This window comes from Mytilus galloprovincialis, chromosome 5, assembly GCF_965363235.1.
Source record: "Mytilus galloprovincialis chromosome 5, xbMytGall1.hap1.1, whole genome shotgun sequence".
NCBI classification, from domain to species: domain Eukaryota; kingdom Metazoa; phylum Mollusca; class Bivalvia; order Mytilida; family Mytilidae; genus Mytilus; species Mytilus galloprovincialis.
Genome location: NC_134842.1, coordinates 88,116,966 through 88,142,821, shown reverse-complemented (window position 1 = coordinate 88,142,821; position 25,856 = coordinate 88,116,966). Strand labels below are relative to the sequence as shown.

The window sequence follows — 25,856 nt, the reverse complement described above, 5'->3', positions numbered from 1 at the left end:
TTGATTTTGTGTCATGCATAGATATATTTTATTCTTTGTGTTTTTTCTATGTTAAAATCTGTTGAATATGAAAGTTTAAACAATGAATATCTGGTTCATGCTTCATTAGTTTTAATAACATTAAAGTAAGACATAAAATCGTAAAAGCGAGAATGTTGGTTACGAAAACACCCACATTTCATCGATTTCATGATTATTTAATACATGTTATAAACATGATAAAGAATGTTAAATAAGTTAGAACAATTTAAAAAACAAAATGTCTTTTGTTTGACAGGAAAGTCTTTATGTCAGATAAATTTCTGGATCGTTGATTATATTTTACTTTTAAACTTCAGTGCAGATTGTTCAGTCTGTGGTCACTCTTTAGTGCAAGGATCGATAACTCTGCATGAGAGATTGTTGAACTTACAAGTTATTCTATATTTTGAGATCGTTTGCATGTCTTTCTTTACGTATTGGATATATTGTTGGCATAGTATTATTAATGGATATTCAATCTGATCTCATATTATTTTGTGTGTGTAGTTTTTGGAATAAGTGACCAGTTTTGGGATATGTAACCATTTTTATGCACGATAAGGGACCTTTTGATATAATATAACTTCGTTCCAAAGGGTATCGACTCTAAATGAATATCAGTGATATTCTTCATAACCATAGATGTTATTAGTTTTCGAACGCTACAATTCTGAAATTCTCTCAGAACTATTGAGAATGCCAATCTTTGTTATTTTAAATGTTTCCTTTCTTTTATCTTATTGCTGTAAACAAAATTGATTTAATTTTTCTCTATTAACCATGGCGTTGTAATTTATTTTCGGTCTATGAGTCTGATGTCCACCTGGTATCTTTCACCCATCTTTTAAGAATCCACAATTGATTCATGCCATCTCCAGAAAAAAGTAAAATTACAAAAATACTGAACTCCGAAAAAATTCAAAGCTAAAGTTTCTAATCGAAAGGCAAAATCGAAAGCTAAAACACATCAAACGAATGGATTACAATTGTCATATGCTTGACTTGGTGCAGGCACTTTCTAATGTAGAAAATGATTATCAAGGATTTCCTCTTTATTAAGTAAGTGTCGTGTGTGTATACGTTGAGTTTCCAAGTGAATTGTCAGTACCTAGTTCATTTAAGCAGTTTAATATATGTAAAGGGATTAACACACAAAAACGATCTTGTTAAAACAATTAGTTCTATTCAACTCTTATATTGAATATTGTTTGCTGATGGGTTACATATCTGTTTTTCGTTCATCTATTGTACATAAAATAGGCCGTTAGTTTTTCTCGCTTGAATTATTTTACATTTGTCATTTCAGAGCCTTTTAAAGCTGACTATGCGGTACGGGCTTTGTTCATTGTTGAAGGCCGTAAGATGACCTATAGTTAATTTCTGTGTCATTTGGTCTCTAATGGAGGGTTGTCTTATTGGAAATCATACCACATCTTCTTTATTGTATATATACACAAATAAGTATAATGATAGACATTTCTCTTTTAGGTAAAATGTTGAACCCTACAAAAACTAAATGATGGAAGAGAAAACGAACCCAAACTACATAACGCCGTTATAACTTTTACCAGATATTAAATCTCTGAATCTTTTCTTTTGTACAAATTGATACAACAAAGTCAATAAACCGTTTTTTCTCATTAGAACGTACTGATTACCAGAACTCTGGATATATATACAAAATCAAGTGAGAAACAGTTTTTATGCCCTCCGTTTAAGATTTATTCGTGCATGATTTTATTATTCATAATTAATAGTTAAAAAGTGTCCAGTCCACCAGATTGATTTGATGTATTAATCACAAATATGTATTCGACATAATTTAATATTTTGCTCCGTGTTGAAGGCCTCATTGTGAATTTGAAAACACCAATACAAAATTTGTTTTGAGGATTTTCGTAAGTTTTTAGTGCGTTTGTGTTGATTTTGTGTCATGCATAGATATATTTTATTCTTTGTGTCTTTTCTATGTTAAAATCTGTTGAATATGAAAATTAAACCATTAAAGATCTGGTTCATGCTTCATTAGTTTTAATAACATTAAAGTAAAACATAAAATCGAAACGTAAAAGCGAGAATTTTGTTTACGAAAACCCCAACATTTCATCGATTTCATGATTATTTAATACATTTAATAAACATGATAAAGAATGTTACATACGTAGGAACAAATTAAAAAACAAAATGTCTTTTGTTTGACAGAAAAGTCTTTATTTCATATAAATTTCTGGATCGTTGATTATATTTTACTATTAAACTTCAGTGCAGATTGTTCAGTCTTTGCTCACTCTTTAGTGCAAGGATCGAAAACTCTGCTTTAAAAGCTTCGAAATTTGCAGCAACACCAAATTCTCCAAATAACAAAAACATTTGAGACATGGAAAAAGACATATTTACTCATTGTTGAAGGACACACTGTGAGCTATAGTTGTTGATTTTTGTGCAATTTTAAGCTCTGGTGAAAAGTTGTCTAATAAGCAACCATACCACATTTTCCTTGTTATATCATTTGACAAAGTTCTTTGATTTAAACGGAACATACATATATGGTGTGATTAAACAAGTATGTTTAAAATCTGAACCCTGCCTGTTATAGTGCGGATTAATGAACTTGTAAATAAGAGGCATGGATAGTTTACCGATGCTCAAATCTCATTCATTCATTAAATATCAAAGTATAAAACCCCAAAACAAAACTGACATGAAGAATCACATGAAAGAGACCTTTCTCGTCAAATAGGCAAGCTGCTAATGATATGCATGTATCAAAAGCCATGCAAAAACATGAAAAAACGAACTGAAATGAAAACGTATGTATAATTTATAAAATGTTTAATCTGGACTTGTGGTCCAAAAGTGATGTTTTCTTGGAGAAATAGCTACCTTCTTGAATGTAAAATCTTAAATCCCAATATATCATAAATGTTTAAAGGATTACAAGTACTGAGTAAAAAGAATTTAAAAAAGAAGGAAGTGTGAATGCAGGAGGTAATCTATTACAACACATACAGCTTGATTAGATGAGAAATATTTGATAGTTAAAATAGAAATTTTAATGGAGAACCATTTTTTCTGGTTTTTATAATCAAAGTTACCATAAGGAAATATTTACATATAAATTAACATTGTTTACACATGACAAACATGATTTGACTGAACTGAGGTCGTTAAAATCATTGATATTCTGATTCATATTTCTATTGATTGATGCTGACCGTAAGGGAGATAATTACTTTTTTATGATAGAGCCATTTCCTATAGTGCACAATGTTTCTCTTTCGCAAAATATAGAATTAATCAAATATATTAATTTTCACGACAACATTTTCTTTTGATTAATCATTGAATTGTTTGCTCTCTCGTTTTGTTTATACAATAATTTTATCTTTTCTCCCATTTATCATGTCATGTCTTATGTTTTTTGGATTGTTCTTTTTTTGGCCCAGCGTTTTGGATCATACATCATATATTTTTTAATATATTACGGTCAATCGACTTAAAATTCAATTATAGCCCCCGTAACATTAACGAAGTGATTATTTCAACTTCACCATTAAAAACCCTTGGTTTAATAGCTATCTTTTATACATAAAATATTTTTGTAAAACATATTTCGGTATAAAATAGAGGTTGTGCTGAGAATATTTTTTAAAGGCAGAGAAAAAAGTTCTTATTCTTAGGTGAGTAATATAATTCATTCTGAGAATATTTGTTAACTCAGAAAATAAAAGTTTTATGGCGCCGGGGCCCGGATATACTGTTGAATAGATATATGTTGAATCCTTGTTTAATGATTATTCATAAAAAAAAGTAATATGAGATTGAAATGAAAATGCATATTTTGTCGGTTCCTGATGTGGAATAAGAAACTCCTTAGTTTTTCGAAATATTCAGTTTTGTATACAGCAAGTTTATAAACATGACCACATAATTGATGTTCATGTCAACACCGGAGTGCTGACTACTGGCCAAGTGATACCCTCGGGAACGAAACGTCCACCAACAGTGGCATCGACCCAGGGATGTAAATAGGTATCAAAGGTAACAGGATTATAATTATGTACGCCAGATGAGCGTTTCGTTTACATAAGACTCATCAGCGACGCTCATATCAAAATAGTTATAATGCAAAACAAACTATATAAACTGAAGACAAAAGATTAATTTTCTTCATTTGAATTTTTGCAATTGTTCTTAGTCAGCAGTCAATGACCTTTGTTAGTCTTGCCTAATTTTTAATTTTAGTTCATTTAATTGTTTTGGAGTTTAGTATGACGTCCATTTTCACTGAACAAGTACACATTGTTTTTAGAGGACATATGAAACCAGCCTCTGGGTGCGGAACTGCTGCTGTATTGAAGGCATTTGATGGACTCTTTGCTGTTTTCTGCTCTATGGTCGAGTTTTTATATCTTTGACACACTCCCAATTTTATAGTGAATTGAAAAAAGCAAAACTGATAATGTTCTTTTTTATCTTTAAATGTGTTTAAGTTGCATTTATATGTTTCACAAGGTATGTTCTGTATAAAATCAGTAAATGCAATGTTCTAAAGATTCGTTTAGTCATCATTGTCATCATCGCCATTTCCGCTATGGATGTCGTGATTGTCAATAGAGGAATTGGAAAGAATAAAAACGTTGCTGTTGTGCCTATACTAATCTATTTATAGACATACAGAGGGATTTGCACCCACTACCAGATCACAATAATGTAAATCGTAGTTCATCTAACAGACGAGGATTTGAATTTTGTCGTCATTTAATTCCTCTAAAAATCTATGCCTTTCTATTCAAGTAAATAAACTCATCATAGATAACAGGATACAAATTTCTTATTTATGCCAGACGCGCGTTTCGTCTACAAAAGATTCATCAGTGACGCTCGAATGAAAAAATGTTTAAAAGGCCAAATAAAGTACGAAGTTGAAGAGCATTGAGGACCAAAAATTCCTAAACGTTTTGCCAAAAACAGCTAGGGTAATCTATTCCTGAGGTAGAAAAGCCTTAGTTTTTCAAAAATTCAAAGTTTTGTTAACAGTTAATTATAATCATGAACATAAGTACAACTTCTATGATGCCACTGTTTGAAATAGTGATCAAAGGTACCAGGATTATAAACACGTCCATTCAGTTGAATTGATCAAGTGTTTGATGGATAAGGTGAAAAAGTGGTTAACTTTCAAAATCCAAGCCACGTACAATTGTAGTTGCAGATCATTCACTTTTGATATTGGCTAAGCAAATTCATATATATGGCTTCCCTTTACGAATATCATCCACAAGGTGGCAATGGAATCTGCAAAATTAATGGTAATTGCACAGTACTTAAGACCAGCAAGTTGTTGTCTTATATCACAATTGATCGGGCACAAAAACAGAATAATGCAATTGTGAAGGGCGATGTTGGTGCCACCGATGATCCCTTTGAGACGATAGATGGAAGGAAATCAGTAGACTGGTAGATGAAATTGAAAGATCTAGTGGTTTGAGTCATTTTAAAACAGATGAACGACACCATGAAGACACTACGAAATACAAAAGGATTTCTGTGAAAAGTATCAAAGGCTTATTAAAGGATGAACGAGTTTGGAAACCCATTTTTTCTTTTTCTAGAACAGTCGTCAGATTTGTTGAATCTTTAAGGAAAGTTGTTGTCTCGGAGGTAGATGAGACTTGTGTATAAACCCAAAGATATTGGGTTCGAACAAAACGAAGATCTTTTGAAGCAAATGCAAAACGACGGAGAATCTGCTTTTTATAACCAGATTAAAAAGAACTATTTCCCATTATAGCCATAAAATGAAACTGGAAATGTCAAAAAACAAAGCTGAAGAACATGAAAAGTGATTGCAATCTCTTTTTTTTTAGACTTTTCATTTCTTGTCACAGTAGATAGTTTGAAAACCAAATTACTCCTCTGTTTTGTCTAAGGATGTCACTTTAAACAGTGATAATAGATCGCTTCAAATTGATATAATTGAAACATTGTGCGATTTGCCATCAACTGATCCAAATTCTGACGCTAAATAAATGCGTTGGTTGGCCAGAAATGGTTGATTCCAGGCCACCAAGTGCAAACATGTGTGATGATTATGCAAATGATGTCATATTGCCTTACATAAAATCTTGCACCGATAAGTATTAAGAGTAGACATTGTATGTGATATTTACTAAATTATTAATTTAAAGGCTGGACCGAGAAAAGGCAAGGTGCTGGTCAGGTGCTTGACGGAAAGTTGTTAGATCTGGTAGAACGCCAAGGGTTTGGAGTAGTCTCTATGCAGATGCTTGCTTTAATTTTGAATGAAGACACAGACATGAACATCATAGAAATATTTGCTTGCATCATGTACGACAACATCAACATTTTTTGTTAACAAGGCACGATTTGAGTCATTTGTCAGGAAGCAGCTCCCTTATGATGATATTCCGCCTACCAGAGGTTCTCTTCCGGACCACATCAAAAGAGAATCATATTAAGGTGGACTCATCTGGATTTATGCATTCAAAAGCTACACGTAAAAGTCATGAACACTGGATTTGGATGAAAGAAAAAAACAATGACAGTTGGAAACCAAAATGGACTTCTTTGGCTACGGTTGCACCATCATATCAGGCACTTTTGAAATGCGGATGCAAAAAATCCGGCGGTGTTGGTGACTGTAAATAAAGGCAACAGTAGTATACCGCTGTTCAAAAATCGTAAATCTATGGACAAAAAATAAAATCGGGGTAACAAACTAAAACTGAGGGAAACGCATTAAATATAAGAGGAGAACAACGACACAACATTGAAATGTAACACACACAGCAACGGACTAAGCATTAGACAAAATGCGATGAGAATAACCAATATAACATCAAAACCAAATACATGAATTTGGGATAGAAAAGTACCGTGACACGTCTTATAGTAATGTGAATTGACACTCAAATATAGGAGAAAACAAACGACACCGTTCTGGCCTTCTATGCACGGTTTGTGTAACTGTCAGTTGATTATAAGAAATGCAACCTGTTTTCCTAACCAAACTAGGTATTTGAACTTAACAAAGAAATTGATATCTTTTGTAAATTAGAAGAAAATGAAAGAAATCAAATATGAAGTTTTTAACGATTTTGCCGCCATTTCGGAACCGGAAGTCACTTTTTCGTCATGTATAAAATTGAGAATGGAAATGTGGAATGTGCCAAAGAGACAACAACCCGACCATAGAGCAAACAACAGCAGAAGGTTACCAACAGGTCTTTAATGCAACGAGAAATTCTCGCACCCGGAGGCGTCTTTCAGCTGGCCTCAAACAAATATATACTAGTTCAGTGATAATGAACACCATACTAAACTCCAAATTGTACACAAGAAACTAAAAGTGAAAATAATACAAGACTAACAAAGGCCAGAGGCTCCTGACTTGGGACAGGCGCAAAATGCGGCTAGGGGTTAAACATGTTTGTGAGGTTCAAACCCTTCCCCTATACCTCTAGCCAATGCTGAAAAGTAAACGCATATCAATACGTATTGTTTCACCGTACTTGAGGAACATTAATCTACGTTTTATCAAAACTTATCTTAGATTTTACCTACAACACAGCTTTTAAAGGATTTACGAAATGTTGCCGCTTTCAATCTTTGTGCCACCATTTTGGAACCGGAAATAACTTTTTCGGCATTTATGTATTGTTTTATCGTAATTTAGGAACTGTAATTTATGTTTTATCATTACTTACTTTGAATTATACTAAAAATACAGCTTTCAAATGATTTACGAAATGTAGCCATTTTCAACGTTTTTGCCGCCATTTTGGAACCGGAAGTCACTTTTTCGTCATTTATGTATTGTTTTATCGTACCTTAGGAACTGCAATTTATGTTTTATCAAAACCTTATTTGGAATGTACATATAACACAGCTTTCAAAGGATTTACGAAATGTAGCCTTAACGCCATTTGGTAAATGAGCGGTGGCCATCTTGAAAAAATGGAAATTTTTTATGGCCAGCAGCTGATTTTTTTTAAGTATTGTTAAGTCAACCTTTATACCAAATTTCATGCTTGTATCACGATTTGCACAATTATTTCCATAATATCTCCCACTACTATTCCTTTGTAGATATTTAAAAATACTCATTTTGTGAGGTAAGTTTAAATCCAAATTTATGAAATCAACTAATAAACAAGTTTAGTGGCTGAGTAAGTGAAAAAAATAAAGAAGACAATGTGGTAACCCTTAAAACAGACCACATTACACAGGAATAAACAAATATATGTCACCGTACGGCCTCAACAATGAGCATAGTCAGCTATAAAAGGCCCAGAAATAACAAATGTAAAATAATTCAAACAAGAAATCTAACGGACTAAGGTTTGTTTTGAGCGAGAAGATCTATTCATACTTTAAAACGACTAACAAACTTGAATAACTCAAAGGTTTATTTCGAAAATAAAAGCTAATATTTTGAACAATGAATAGGAATCATGTACCCATTTTTTTTTTAACCTGGCTGTTGATTGATGCTTACAGTAGACAAACATCACTAGTCGAAAAGAAATTTAAGATTCAAGTAAAAAAAAAAACCCCGAAAACTATCAAAATAAGACTGTGAACATAGAACACGGATGCTCCATCCGCACTTTAATTTTCTATGTTCAATGGACCGTAAAAATGATGTAAAATCTCTAATTTAGCACTTACATAATAAAGAGCATATCATAGGAAACATGTGTACCAAGTAGTTGATTGGACTTCAACGTCATCAAAAACTACCTCGACCGAAAACTTTAACTTGAAGCGGGACAGACGAACGGACGTACAAGAAAATAAATGGTCATGAATGGGGCATTAAAATAAAATAACAAAATACCGAAATCCAAACTCCGAACACACGGATGAACACCAAAGACAAACAACAGTATACGACATAACAGATAGAAAACCATAAACTGATTGACACGGAAACCCAATCTAAAACCAAAGATGATAACAGATTCCCAGGAAGGATAAGCATATCCTGATAAAGACGTGGCACCCGCAGTGTTGATCATGTAAGTAGGGACTAGGTGATAAATCTAACCTGGTAGCTCACATTTGAGGAAAACAGAAGAGGGTCAGAGAACATTATTATGGTTTCGATAATTGCAACGTATTACAGTAGTTGAATCTATATTTATAGGTTTTATAACATCGCGTCATAACAACTTGAGTTATTTAATTGTAATATATGTAGGCGAATTCATTATTCACACTAAATAAAATACCGAGCGATATCCAATTTTCACAAGTATTTAAAAATATTTCTCTAAACGTTTACACTCTCAACACTCTAAATGTGTTAAATAAATGTTGGTCTAGTCTTTTGCACATCCTAATGTCGTCATAAACCCTTTTCAGTATCGAACTTCAACATCAGATATTTTAAGACTTTTTATACGTTTCAGAAAATCATTACATATGACAAAAAGAAGATTGTCAGGTGAAATGTGTGAATATTCTGTATATTATTGCAGAAATCACATTGATATATATTGTCATGACCGAAATGTACATCGTCTTCACCTTTGAACGTCATTAATGACCTAAAGTATCTTCTAAAATTAAAAATTATCCTCTGCCACTTAACTTATTTTTATGTAAAAAACTAAATCTTTTGACCAGATTATAGTTTGCGTTGGAAAGTCCCTGTATAGAATTACTTATGTTTGCTTGTCAATTCTGGCAAAATTTGGGCCTTTTTCCGTTTATGTTAATTCCAAACTACATCAATGTAGCATTAGGGTGCTAAAGCGAACTATTTAAACACTCAGAAAAGAGTAGAAACAATAAAACCTCCATAAACTACTCATTCATTATTTGGTTATACATGTATGTCGTTTTTGCAATATATATAAGACATAGCATTTTTTAATCTTTCTTTCAGATGTATCATTGAAAAAATGATTATTTAGTGATTTTTCTCGTACTTGTATTTGTCAGCTCCGTATGCCTCCATACGGTGTATGTTGAAATCTCATCTAAATAATAAATTTACATATTTCATGTACGTAAGCCTGCATACGGACCTGGCGAATGTTGAAATCTCACTTTCTAATAAATTGACATATATCATGTCTTCATGCTGCATACGGACCTGGTGTATGTTGAAATCTCATTTAACCTATATATTACCTTATCTCATGTCTGATACCTGCATACGGACCTGGTGTATGTTGGAATCTCATTTAGATAACAAATTAACACTTCTCATATCTGTATGCCTGCATTCGGACCTACTGTATGTTGAAATCTCACCTACTAATAATTTGGCACATCTCATGTCTGTATGCCTGCATACGGACCTGGTGGATGTTGAACTCTCATCTTACTAATACATTTAAATATCTCATATCTTTATGCCTGCATACAGATCTGGTGTATACTTTTAATTTGGGACAGTAAATGGCATTTCTTAGCTTACGTGCCTGCATATCAACCTGGCGTATGCTAATTTCCCTCTCTATGCAAATACTAGTGTTTGTCAGGTCCGTATGCCTGCACACAAATCTGGTGTATGTAGATCCTTCAATATCATTTATTTTTCGCATATTCAGGTATGTATATATGCCTGTATACCGACCTGGCGTATGAAAAACTTCCTTTCTATGCAAAAACTAATATCTTTCAGGTCTGTATGTCTGCATATAAATCTGGTGTATATAGAACCTTCGAATTCATAATCATTTATTTTGGCATATTCAGGTCTGTATACCTGCATACGAACCTGTTGCATGCAGCCCTGAGTTATTATTTAATTTGTCATTTCAGCCAGGTCTGTTTGCCTGCAATCGGCATTACAGGATAAAACGAAAAAGCATTCGGCAAACTTCTTCGATCAAATATTAAGGTATCAATGATGTTAAGTCACTTACAGTGACATTTAAGAACTTAGCCGAATGCCTTTTCTGTTTATCCTTCAGAAGGCTTCAAGCAAATTCTGTGGTAATGTTAATGTTAATGGTTTTACGAAATATAGGTTGGTCGCAAGTGCTCCGTAAGAGTAATCATTTCTTACTGCACTTGTGACACTCGTCGCGTTAAACAAACAATTTCCATTCTTAAAGCACCGGTCAAGGTAAGTCTTTAACGATAATAATGAACGTTATCATTAGAAAACATGAGGATGATACACAAGTAAGATCATACTTAAATATTTAATAAATGCTCCTCACATATTTTATTTGCTCAGTTTTAAAAGATTTCTTTTTGACGTCGGATGGCGACGTTTCCGAAGATCTTTTGATATTTTTGACAACTTTTTTTCGCTGGATACTACATCTGTTGATGCAAAATTTACGTTTGGTGTGTAGATCTATTTATGTTCATTCATCTTTGTTGAAAATCCAGAATATTAATGCATATTTAAATAAAATACGAAATGTTGTGTCTTTTAAAAACCCATAAGACTTCCGCTGCATTTTTGAAAAAAAAATTTAATAAAATTGATGCTCGGTGCAATCTAGATACAATGACGTTTTCGTTTTGTTTTTAAATCATACCTTTTTGCATATATAAAAATAAACAGATACAATTATAGTTCTCTTATAAAGTATAACACTAGATATACATTTCATTTACAATTTACCATGTATTCAAATTGACAATAATGGTTATGTCCCATGGAATGGAATATATTATTTTCAAATACGGAACCAAAGAAATTCTTACATTTTTAAGGGGGGACTTTAATGAATTTCTAAGTTACAACGTTGCCATACATTAACTAAAGAAGGCAGATCATCAGAAATCGCTTCTATCACAATTGTATGCGCTCAGTTGTAAAATCATAACTATATGCATGTTCAAATAACTACAATATACAAAAAGAGATGATAAAACAATGCCGAATGGTAACAAGCATATTTCAATTACAAAAGGATGCTGCCAAGTTACTATTACAACTACTAAAGTTACTCATTGGGGTTCATACGGAAAGACGAGTTATCTATAACAGCTTGGAAGTTCAATGACGGTCTGTAATCGTTTCTGGCTAGTTTTGTGTTGCACAGGGAATCTGAAATGTAAAATAAGAAAAAGATGAAAAACAAATGTATCAGATATTTTCTGGTGAGTTTTATAGAAGTTTCTGTAAGCAATTTGCTTATTAATTCCACTTAAAATCTTCTTTAAACTATAAAGTCTGTTTTATTCTATATGCATCAATGTTTAATCCAATAAGGCCGTTTGACTTCTGAACTAAAAGTTTTTTGGGGAAATGACTGAAATCGACACTACCTCAGTTTTACAGTCACCATCACAAATTGGTTGACAGATACAATATCTGTGGTCTTATACACTAGCGACATGTTTCCACAGTTGTACACCCGAATTGTTGACTATGTTTAATACAGAAATGTCAAGGTAGTCAAAATAAAAATGTACCAAAGTATTGGGCATGGTGTATGGCTTAAAAAACTGAACACCAGTGAACATGTTTTGATACATTTAAAGATACAGAGATGTATTAACTGAATGCTATTCAGGTCAAAGCTAGTACTTTCAAAGAACATGCAAAAATATCTACAAAAAGGAAAGATATCAATTATTTTGATTTTTTTTTTATAAGATCAACAATTCATTGTTGGTTTAACCAAGAATAAGTATGAATTATTCTATTCAAAGGTAAAATTTAATTTATTGGCAGTCTTTTTATGATTTATTCAGTAATTGCGATAAAGTAATTTCGACATATGTATGAGCAATTATCAGGAATATTTATTGACCACTAGATAGTATTTTTGTTTATTTGTGTCGTTCCATTGCTGCCATATTAAAAAAATACCCAAGAATCTCGCCGCGATATAGCATAGTTTTCTGCAAATACACGACATAAAGCAATCATCAATCAACAAAGATCTTCATCTAGTGATATCTAGACAACAATTCCGAAAAATATATCCTTAATAAAAACAACATAAACTCCCGAAGATAATCATACAAAAAGACGTCACACCTGTATCTCACAAACGCATTTTCTTTGCGTATGACATGTTCTGTAAATTAGCTCGTCTCCTGGTTCATATGCCACACAGTCTGAATTAACACCATTGCTATCTGAAAAATAAGACTACGTGATATTTCGTAGTGAAAGGACGAATTGTTATTAACTACAATGGTGGCACAGGATTAAAAAAAAAACAGAGGCTATTTCATGTTTCAATACTGAAAAAAATATCATAACTTTTAACATGTTCAAATGGAAGATATTTTTCACTTTTTTTTTTTGGCAAAGTGTTCATTAGTTTAATCGGCTTTAAAGTCAGTCTCAGAATGAAAGTTGAATGCGATAACACATGAAACCATACGCTTATTAGTTATATCAGAATGGACTTCTTGTTATAAAAAGTTGTAGTCAATTTACTTGCAATCCCAAATGCATATAGAGATAAAAATAATCCATTGATATTTTCTTGATTTTTTTTATACAACTTTCTTGGAGCAGCAAAGTAACGATTGCAAAAGAAAAGAATGATGGTCCTTCAGTTAAAAGTTAAACTAAAGCACAAAACGTAGTGTTTAGAAAAAAGATAACGCTTTTGAATTTTTTTCACGATTAATTGTGCTAACCAGAACTTCCCTGCTTCTGGATCGTATGTCTTTGATTATATCGTGAAAAACCATAACACTGAATTGTGGAGATGGCCATCCCATTTTAACAGATAAAAACATGTAACCTTTCTAACTTCAAATACCACTCTAAATATAACAATTACCAGAAACGTCAGGTAAGGTTGAAGATTGAGTCAATTAACCCAAATAAACAAAACATGGCCGATACAATGCGATTCTGAATAACTTTATGTTTCAAATTGTTAAGGTGGTAACCAACACCTTGACTAATATCAATTTGGCTCGTTTAATTTTCATAAAACTTTGACAAAAAGGCATTGTTTACCTTGACCCTTTAACAAAAATATAAAAATTGAACCCACCACTTTATCAGAAAAAATTCATTGGTGATTTAAAAGTTTGACAAACACTTATTTTGATCATTGAATATTTCCTTTACAATACATTGTGATTAAAACGTTTAGCTGATTTTTAAGAGTTATCTACCTGAAGTGTTAGGTACCACCTTAAATCCGGACAATAAGTTAATTTGTGTTTTAAAGAGCAATTGTATCCGTGTACAACAGCCTCATCGTTTTCAATATCAATTATTGAAACGGTTTATCTAGATGTCCTTTGCCAGGAATTCTGGTGCAAGGGGCCGTCTTACACTGGCAGTGAGATTGGTGTTTTGTTTTGCTCCATGTTGAAGACCTCATTGTGACATAGAGATGACGAAAAGCAATTCAATAAAAGTGATGTTCCTTTACTTTTTGTGTGTTTTAGCTGTGAAAGTAGTGATTTTGTGCCATGGATGGATACGCTATATCTTTTTTTGTACATATGTTCTAGTAATTTAAATAGTATTTAGGACCAATGACTCCGATAAGCTTACAATATTTGAATTAATGTAAGAAAGACTAACTTATGATGCACTGTTTCGTAATGTTACCTCACGATGCGGTTAATCTGCACTCAGTCTGTATAGACAGAGAAACAAACTCAGTTTTCAGCATTTCATCTTTGCTATATGAGCAAAGCATTTACATCAATATGAATAAATAATTCTGAATTTTTCCTCCTATTTTGTAATGTTTTCCAAGTTGATGTTGGCGAGAATTTCATTTCTAATAATCGAACTTTCGTAAAATTATTTGTGTACACTGTTAGCTGTGATCCTATTTTTAAATGTATGTTATTTCCCCTTATACATTTACCTCCTTTTTTCTATAACTAAACACCCTTGACTTAGACAAATTGAAATCTTATGACTCACCAGCTGAAAGAGGTAATGCGCCTAAAGATCCAAGTTCGAAGGTAGGCGTGCCTTCAGAAGTCTGATCGGATGCACCAGTCCAATATCTGCCGGCTGCAATGTGAAAAGTAAGGAAGTAAGTCATTTTAATGACTCACAGTCCGAATATTAATCAACGGAATTGAAAAAAAATATTCGAAATTTGTCCATACATATGCAATAGCTAAACCAGTCATCGAAAATACAAACATATAACAGTAATTGTTTTTTTTATTATTCCTCTAAATCCTAACGCCTTAGAACTATTTAACATGTTCAATGTATACACCTACGAGGAATTTGTGATTCCAGTGGGTTAAGTAACAAAATCAAAGTCAAACTGAATTACAGATAATATTATCTCATTGAAGAGTTCAAAGGAATACAAATCAAGATGAATGAAACCCAAAAGTTTTAGAAATCGCTAGGAAAAAAAAACTTGGCACTAGGCACGCCAACAGAAAAAAAACTGTTCTCCTTTTATGTTTACATACGCCAGCATGCACATCATCACTCTCAGACAATATGTTAAAAACGAAAAAAAAAAACAATCGCTGATACAACAGAGTATATGCTAATTTTGGTGTCTACTGTCATATAAATTGTTTAATTATAGATTAGTCCGTTAGTTTTCTTGTTCGAACTGTTTCGCATTTTGTCATGTATATGTCTTTTATAGCTTACTATACGCTATGAATTTATTATTGAACTCTTGTTTAAAGTTGTCTCATTGTCAATCCCGGCATATCTACTTATTCTTATATTGTTTGTCTTTTTTGCCGTATTCGTTTTTTATGTGATGGAGTGGTTTCTTTTTTTAGATTTAGATTGATGATTGTCTCGTCGGTATATAATGCTTCTTTTTATGATATGTAAATAAATATATGACCCCATATTAGAAGACTGTTTTGTTAGATAAATGCATGTATCTTGTACAATAATATTTATCAGAATGAAACCAAGCCTATACGAATGATATGCAACCATTTTCATATTCTGTAATCAATTATAAAGATAGGCATCAATAGAAGATAAAATAGTGTCTTTACCTATTCCATCCAGAAATTGACCAACATCAGTAAGCTCCGTTGGAGTATTTGGTTCCCAAAGCTGTGCATTCTTTGCTCGACACTCGAACTAAAACGAAATTAGAAATTGTCCTATTATGTAAAACATGATAATTATTTCATGGTATTCAAATACCAGTATTAAAATTAAAGCAACGTCATATTAAATAAGTGAGAAAATACATAAGAATATAAAGTTTTGAAAATATCAACTATAGAGCATACTCTAAAGAAAACAATGAAGAACATTTCTGAATTCACAATCACGAAGGAGGTTTGTGTTTATTTAAACATCAAATCGTGAAATAGAAATTGTATAAATGGTTTCAATGGTACATTGGCTTTAAAAAAATGAAAATAAAAAATACAATACCACTGCACCAAGCCAACCAGTTTCTGTATCGCACGTATAATAGCAATTCCTACTACCCGCGGGTATCTCGGTAAAACCTGTAGGGCACGAACCCATTGGCCAATCACAATCAACTGAAAATATCATTAGTTTATTGTATAACTTTTGATAAAATAAATTAGTGATGTATATAACCACAAAACATAAACCAATTTGGAGTCATTTTATCTTTACAATACCAAATTTAAAGTCTAAAGTTACCTGAGATCACCCCAAATTTTTGTTGGGGTTCGTTTTTCTGTTTGTCTTTTTTCATTTTTAGCTATGGGGTTGTCAGTTTATTTTCGATTTATTAGTTTGACTGTCCCTTTGGTATCTTTCGTCCCTCTTTTAGAATCAAACACAAATAATGTTGAAAGACAGTAAACTGGCCTTAAAGAAAGTGTTATTTAAACAATACGCCTTTATACTGACTTGAGCATATTATTACTCTAAGAATACTGGCATTGCAAATAGGAAACAGATTCTGTTTAATTTTTCCAGTATTAATTAATTTATTCCCTCAAATTAGTTCATTCACAGCTCACAATGTATATGTTAAACGCTACGTAAAATGTATCTAAATTTAAACACGAAAAGATAAAACATATAAAAAAAGACAAACTATTAAAACACGATCGATATTGAATGTATTGCAATATGTGAACGTGAAACACTACCGCAATTATTTTAACTGTTTAAGTTAAAAACTTACAGGCATTAATTCTAATGACGTAGTGCACATAATCTACAGATTGCACATTGTTAGGATAAACATTTTATTTTATTAAATGTTCTCTATAAAGTATACATGAACACTAATTACCATCACAAAATGTCCCTTCAAAAGGAGATACACATGTGCACTCCGGAAGTCCTAGGCTATCCAGGGAACATTGTCCACCGTTTTGACAGGGATTAACAGTACATGCATCCACTTACGTGAAAATAAAATAAATGTTTTAAGTACACTGGTTAGCATATGGATAAATGAAGAAAAAACATAACATAACAACTACCACAAAAATAAATAATAAAAAGTTATAACGTCAAACATATCTGCTACCTTATAAATCCTCTCCATTTGGATTACTGTAAAATCAGAAAAATATTGCGATTTTTTAAGATGGATAGTATAGTAATTACAATCTGTTCCAAAGTAGCTGCGGATAAATTTAAATTATATCGGTTAGATAATGGCATACATGTATATGGTTTTTAAACTGTTTTTATTCGAGTGTCACCGATGAGTCATATTTCTAGAATTTTAAATGACAAGTCTGGTATCTTTGATAAAAAACAAGTGATACTATTTAAAACATTTAAGCACGACTGAATATCGGACAGTTCTTGAGAGGAGTTCTCAAATACTGATTTACTTTTCACAATAATAATCCAAACGTACGTTGCACGTTGAATGTCCCTCTTGTTTCTTTCGTCCGTCTTTTGCAATAAATAGTGAATTACAAGAAATGTTTGCAAGCAGCTATTTTTGTTTTCTAGTATTTCTTTTTTCCTAATGTGCTTTGTCTATATGCCTTTTTGTTTTTCTTTGTTGACATGTTTTTATAATAATTTAGATAATAACGCTATGTTGACAATTTACCTATAATACATGTTTGTTTTGTCCACACGTTGTTGTCACTATAATGGAATTTAATGCGACTGTCATACAAGTTAGTATTTAGCTAGATATAAAGCTAGCTTCAATCCATAATTTTCTACATACGAAATTGTATGTACCAAGTCCGGAATATGACATTTGTTATGCATTCATTTGAAATGTTTTGAGCTTTTGCATTTGTTATTTGATAATGGACTTTCCCTTTTGAATTTTCCTCGGAGTTCCATATGTTTTTAATTTCTATGGAACCAATCTCCGGAGCAGAATTCATATCCGTTCCATACATGCTCCCTTATACTGCACTTAATATTGAGTGTAGTGTTACTCAATATTGAACGGAACGGATATGATCTCTGCCCCGGGGATTGCTATTGGACAAGCTTCAATAAACTTCAATAACTCGCAAGGCTGTAAGATGTGTTGAAATTATGGAAAGTCAAGTATCTAACTCCGTATATTTTGCTGCTGTTGGACGAGGGTTTTGTCAGTTCAGTAGTTAATACTTCGGTACTGACTTGATGTATAACAAACCTTTCAAAATTGCCCGTTGATAAATTGTGAAATTATAAAGAAACAAAGGTTTCTACTCCCTAAGGCAAAGTAGAACTTAGATGAATGTATCTTTTTTTAGATATTTTTTGTAATTTAGCTTTTTTGTCGGTTCGTATGCATTCTCGGCTTTCGAATATTTAGCATCCAGCGTTCCTGATTAAGGTAAACCCAGAAAAGCATTTCGGACGCATCAAATTATTAAACATGTTGTTATAATTTTTTTGTGTGAATAAAATAAGATTAAGTTTTAAGTTCAAACCTAATACATCGCATTGATCTCCTGTAAAGCCTTCATCACAACAACAACTGGCACTTCCATCACCATTTATTGAACACGTGCTTTTTTCTGGGCATGGGATGGGGTCTGCATCACATGGGTTGTCTAATAAAAGGATTTATCAAAGTTTATGTATTTTTCTGACGTTTCGATCGCCGCTTTAATGAGTATACTATTTCTTGGTATTCATAAACGGAAGATTATATTGACAGAAGAAGAAGCATACTTAACAAAACAATTATTTCCATTTACCTGTGTATAATATTTTTTTTCATCATTGTTGTTTTTCTAGAATTGTTTAAAATTTCACAGAAGATTTATACTTTTACTTTAACTATCCCTTATTCTTATTAACTATGTATTTACATTGTATCCATAATAGTTTACTTTTATAAATTGTTATTTGGATGGAGAGTTGTCTCATTCGCACTCATACCACATCTTCCTATATCTATTACTTCAGATAACTGTCGAGTAACTACAAGTAGTATTCGAAAAATAAGATTTCGTAAAAACAAACCGTGAGCACACCATTAAAATGTGTTTTAAAAATGTTATATATATTTTGATAGATAGCATAATGCAAATTCCGTTTTATTCAATAGAACAATGATATTGCACATGGTGTATAAAATAACCCCAATAACTCGTCTGACACAGCTATCTCAAAGACGATGTTCATATCATAAGAGATAGAATTTTGGAGAATCTTCAGACGGATAAACTAACTACTGTGGAATCATTATTATTCGTTGGATACCAATGTTCGTGGCTTTTGTGGGTACAGGTGAACCACGAATTCAAATGTTAAACGAAAAGCAAATTTCCAATGGGCTTTGTATACAGAGATTGGCAAAACCACAAAATTAAATATCCATGAAAATGAAAGTTTTCAGCAATCCACGAAAATTGATATCCACAAAATAAATGAATCAACAGTACTGTTATTCGTTTACAAAAAATTAAAATGAACATAACCTATTTACATATTCATTAATTTAGTGTATTGATAACATCTGGCGTCACCTTTTTGCTGTCTCTTTAGACAGACACATATGGTATACACAGTATATCTCGTGTAGCATTGATTTAAAAGTGTGTACACCACGTTGTTTGAAGTAGTTTCGAAAAAATATTACTGTTATTCCTTATATTTTGATTCTAAATTCAATTTTCAAGGAGTAAATCGTAATAAACGTTGATGAAGTGACGGTCACATGATAAAGTTATGCCTATGAACTGATAGAAAAAAACAGTTTCAGCCAATCAAAAGACGTGTTCCATTCAAAATAAAACTATTAATGGATAACGTTTAAGTGTCTACTATCTATAATTTAAAAAAAAAAATTACCGTCACAATGGGTACCTTTCCACTCGCTCACGCAATTACATTGAGGTGTCAAATCTTTCTGATCGACTAGAACGCATATACCTTCATGTGCACAGTAATAGTTCAAACATGGATCTGAAATAATAGTAGTTATTATAAAGTTTAAAAAAATAGGGAAATTGATAATTTGAATAGTATACTAGTAATCTATGGTGTTGTGATTCGTTTCCCTCTTGTTTGTCATCGTCCTGAAAGATGCTTGACCCGTTCATAGGCTCTGTTCCTATCGTTTTCATGTTGTCAATGACTTAACTAGCAAGTAAAAAATACTTTACGTTTAGGAAAAACAGTGTATAAGCGTTATCATTTGGCTTCTTTGGTGTTTAACGGTGATGAATTTCACGGGTTTAATCTAAACATTTTAATAAACGTACGTGGTTTGCATTTGTAATCTAACCGGAGTTGATTATCATTGCCGGACCTTGACCCTGACCTTGCTGCAAGCATTTCCTCATTTATACAATCATCCTCACTAAAAAGGTCGCTGACTGTAAATTCACATGATTGCCTTCCATTACATTCGTCCTTCACTTTAACTAAGGAGTGTGGGTCGCTACATTCAACGTTTTCATTTTTACCGCCTTTACGTCCTTTTCCATGCTTATGATATTTGTTTGGTTGACTACCATAGTTCGCATCAATCACTTGGATTACTTCTCCTTCGCCACAAGTTATTGTGACTACCTCATCATCGTCGAATACGTCATTTTCTAAAAATAAATACGTTAATAAATTTTTCTACAGTTCTTTTTTGTTTTGTTTGTTATCTTAATTTTCCATTAAATTTCATCCACTCAAAAGTATTTAGAACAGCTAGAAATATTTCATTTATTTTTAACAATGCTTAACTCACAGAAATTCAAATAAATAGGGAAACAGGCCAAGTCCATTAAAATTGATGCAGATGTATGGCTCAAATGTAAACCTTTCTGTAAACAGTGACGAAGTCTTATTTTAAAAGGTATTTTGGTCAATCACAAATCGTACTTCTGTAAATATGTTTGAGTGCCTCTACGATCACATCTCCGGTAGTATGTGCAGACTTCTTGGAATTGTGTAATTATAGAGTTTTGAATCGCATGTAATGTTATTGATATTAAGGAAGATGGCTTGTCCTGTTTTTGATTTTTTTTGTCAGATTTTTGGAATCCTCTGGTTTTATCCATGTGAATGCCTTAACCCCCATATTTCTTTTTGTAAATCTTTTACATGTATAATGATAAGCCATCTGTAGAAGTCTTTTAAAATTTAAATTACTTTTTAACAGTTTTTGAGAACTTCAACTTGTCAATGATAAAGCTATGAAAAGTCTCGAAAACAAGCACGGTGACCTGTATATTTTTTTTGCTCTTTGGATTCCTTTATTAATTCCCTATCAATATAAACTAGTGTTTTGAAAAGTTAATTACTTTGAAACTGAGAAGCGAACTTGAGGAAGATACGTTAACGTTAAATCAAGAGAGGTTTGTAAAATAAAGTTAAACAAAAATACGGAACCCTGAGTCTAATTCAAATAGAGAAAGTCCGAAAAACTAACAAAATCAGTCAACTGAACAAGTAAACATCAACTGCTATCTTGCCAACTTGTTAAATCAAACAAATGTTAAAATTTGAATAAATATTAGAAAAGAAATGAAATTTAAGGATAAATGTCTTTGATATAATTGATGGAAAATTAATAATTAATTTAAAAACTAAGGTCCTTAGTAGCATACCTACTTGTCTATTTATAATATGTTATTTTTTCAGGAACAATAAGTAGATGGACGAAGAACGTTATCTTAAAACCTAAAGAATTTACCTTTGAGTATTACATTGATAATATGATGACGTCATATATGAAAATAGTATAATAAGCATAGGTAACTTTTTTTAATATGATTATTCAAACGAAATTGTTTATGCACCTATAATCTAGAAGTTTAGCTAGCTATTAAAACAGGTTTAACCCGTCATTTTCGTAATGTCTGAACCAAGTCAGAAATATAACAGATATTTTGCACTAATTCAATTGATTGATTACGTTTGATTTTGGCAGTTTTTATTGTCTTCCTTTTTTAACCTTAGGGTTCAGTATTTGTGTAATACTTTTGATATGTCAGATAGACAGCCAAACGATGACGCAAACAACTTGAACATATCTAGAGATCAACACAGGTGAGTAGTCATCACAAGTTTAAAAACAATGCAAGGTGGTGTTTCATTTAAAACGATGATTGGGTATGATATCTGACTGCAGACAGCAATAAAACATATGATCCATGTAAATTGAATTCATTTACATGTATGCCTTTTGCTATACAAACAGGTCTAATCAACCATTTACTACATTTGAAAATGCCTGTACCAAGTTAGGAATATGACAGTTCTTGTCCATTCGTTTTCGGTGTGTTTTGTTATTTGATTTTGCCATGTGATTATTGACTTTTCGAATTGATTTTCCTCTATGTTCAGTATGTTTATGATTTTAATTTTTGCTTGTCTTGATCATGTACATGACCTGTGATTCAATGTCCAACGTCTATGAACTTTTAATTTATATTTCTTGTTTATAATACCTTTACTGCCGCTGTCTCCATGATGTCTTTCCAATAATCTTTGTTGTCTTGCCACTAGAAAAACGGAAAAAAATATAGTTAAAATTATAACAACAAAGTAAAAAACACCATCCAAAAGGAAAACTTTGATTTACATTTCAATAGTGTCGCTTGCGAAATTAACAGATCATAGTACAGATACTTAAAGAATAACGAGTCGATGAAATCAAAAATCGAAAAATATTCACCAAGTGACCGAACAACACATTACTTCACAAATACGCGTACGTTGTTCGGTCAAGAGTTGACTATATTTTTATATTTGAATCTTCGTTTTTAGTTATTCTTTTTTTTTAACAATGACCCTCTGGTTTTCAATGGACACAAAGTAGAAAATGCAAGGAACTATATCTTTTTCTACGCATTCCCAATTCGTTTTGATGCAAAGTCATCGACAACGTCTTGACATCACCCATTGTTGTATGACATCAGAGGACTGAAATTATCGGATTTATTTCGCCTGTGAAGTAATGATTTTATTGCAATAGTAAACCATGATAATTGAATAAATTCATTGTTGCATCCTATGTAATATTTCTGGTAATTATAAACGAACGGCTTTGAGTGTTGTATACAGATGTTCAATCAAAAGTCGCTTAATTATTGACACCACTGCATGGTATTGGATAAATGTCTCAGATCCGTTAAACTCTGGTGTCCGTATGGACAAGGAGACTCAAACTTGAAGGGACCATTATTTTTGTTTTTCGAGTAATGGATTTGTCGATAATCGAAGTTCTACTAGACAAAATTCGAGAATTTGTTTAATTTTGGTTTGTATATTATTATTCTCTTGTTAGTCAACTAAAATTTTATAAAGGTTGCATTAACATTTGACTTAGCGTCAACAATGATGTAATTTCATTGCATAATTCAAATTTTGGGAACTATGTTGGCTATTTCTTTGCCATCGAACGTCTGCTTCATATCTTGATTTATATCAAGAATTTGACAATCAGGATAGAATGAGAATTTTGTTTATGACAAAATAAATAATGTCAGATTTACCATTCTGAACTTTCCGTATCTGTTAAGCAACATTTCAGTAGCACAAGAATACGGAGTATATATATATATATATTTCAGTTAATACAATTGCTCACAAGGACGTTATTGCATTCAAACTTCTTAAAGCAAAAGTCATAACTTTCCTTGTTACTTGTGTTAAGGTATTGTTGTATGTATTTTCTTTGACTATTTCGATTGAACTTGTGCATTTGTATTGCACCCTCTCTGTTTCTCCATCTTTTTATAGTAATATATGAAGAGTTATTTGAAATACATGGTAATTTGAATATTGAAATTGCTCATCCGAAAATTGTTTAGTTACTGTTGTGGTCTTTCATTAACTATTTTGATTGATATTATGAATTGTTATTGACTCTAACTGTCTTCTCTATATTTTTAGAGTTTATATATGAAGAACACGTTAAAGTACATAGTAATCTGTATATTAAAATTGATTGATTAAACTTTCCTAAATACGTTCTGAAAATATTTAGTTATTGTTTTTGTCCGTTCGTTAACTATTGTGATTGAACTTATGAGGTATTATTGCAACATTTCTTTTGATTGGAATCAAGAATTCTTAGTGTGTCCTTTCTCAATCTATTTCTTATCACAATAATATAGATGGTTACTTTAACTTACACAGTAATTTGAATATTAAAATTGCTTGATAAAGCTTTCCTAAATACGTTCTAAAATTATACAGTTACTGTCAATGTCCTATTTTGATTGGACATACCAATTGTTATTGTCTTCTTTCTCGATCTCTTTCTTATCATAGTTAAATGTAAACATTACTTTTGAATATTAAAATTGCTTTATTTAACTTACCTAAATACTCTCTGAAAATATTTCGGTTCATACAACTAACACCAAAGACAAATACAAGTACGCATAGTACCTGTAACTTCATAGTTGTAATGACGTACTGATATATAGAACAGATTATACTGAATGACAATCAATCTGTATGTTCTCGTTATATATCCTGCTTAATAAAGCAACAAATCGTTGTGATGGTACTTTTATTGGTTCTTCTCATTATGAGTACAAATACCCAATAATCCACAATTCATTTGATATATGCAACTTAAATGGGCGGTATTTATTAGGTGGGTGGTTATCTGTATATTAAATCATTTAATATTAACTATGATTTTATCTATGTCAGGTACGTTATTTCTTTTTACTGACTTTATTTTTAGTAATATGTTTGGCTGCTTCTATAGATACATACAGTAATATTAATTTTTAATAACTTCCTCAGAATTAACTTATGAATATCACGTGATCACATTTGTCAGTCGATTTCTCGTAGTATTTTGCTGTTCTTCAAAGAAGACTTGTTTGTGGAAATCATAGTAGAAAGATATAAACTGTAAACCTAAAAAGTGAACTTGAGAATAATATCTTCAAATAAACCCTGCCGCCTGTTCCAATTCAGGAGCCTCTGGCCTTTGTTAGTCTTGTAGGTTGTTTGTTTTTTACTTTGTTGAAGACCAATTGGTCGCCTTGGGCTGTATTCTGCTCTTTTGTCGTGTTGTTGTCTCTTTGACACAATCCCCGTTATCATTCTCAATTTTATTCTAAATGAATAAAAACTTCTCATAGGAATAATTGCCTTTCACAGGCAAATTCCAATAATTTCGTATAGTATGCGGAAACTATAGTAAATAGAGAGAAAATATAACAAAAATAAATTAACAGTAGGACAAGATCTACAAATGAGTCAACTTTACTGAAATCTTCAGTCAACCCCTTATATAAGGTATTACCAAGACGAATTTTACTATTTTTGTGTTTTCTTTAACTTTATTTGGAATCGAAAAATAAACGAAAAACATAGTGCAGAGTGAGCTTTGTTTACGCCCGTAGTCTTCGTGAGAAATTTTCAGAATGGTGAGCTCTACCAATTGTCTATTACGTAGAACTTTCAGTCGACATCCTTTGGGATTTATTGCCCTAGAATGACAAATTTTACCAACTAATGTTTCATTTTTGCCTACTATATCAAAAATTTTCATAGATAGTTTGAAACTAAACACACCAAAAAT

At 31.9% G+C, this 25,856-nt stretch overlaps 1 protein-coding gene across 2 annotated transcripts; it reads right to left on the bottom strand.

The window, feature by feature from the left end:
• Window positions 1–11,948: 11,948 nt before the first annotated feature.
• LOC143076635 (uncharacterized) lies at window positions 11,949–24,808 on the bottom strand. Of its 2 annotated transcripts, XM_076252463.1 has the most exons (11): window positions 24,634–24,808; window positions 22,756–22,809; window positions 20,572–20,907; window positions 20,159–20,272; window positions 18,790–18,912; window positions 17,181–17,291; window positions 16,337–16,449; window positions 15,946–16,033; window positions 14,879–14,971; window positions 13,007–13,107; window positions 11,949–12,067 (listed from the first exon to the last, which is right to left on the bottom strand). In XM_076252463.1, the coding sequence occupies exons 1-11, from the start codon at window positions 24,713–24,715 to the stop codon at window positions 12,044–12,046; spliced, it is 1,239 nt and encodes a 412-aa protein (XP_076108578.1). In that variant the 5' UTR covers window positions 24,716–24,808; the 3' UTR covers window positions 11,949–12,043. The 2 variants fall into 2 exon arrangements, with proteins under 2 accessions (XP_076108578.1, XP_076108579.1); XM_076252464.1 differs by lacking the exon at window positions 20,572–20,907.
• Window positions 24,809–25,856: the final 1,048 nt, after the last annotated feature.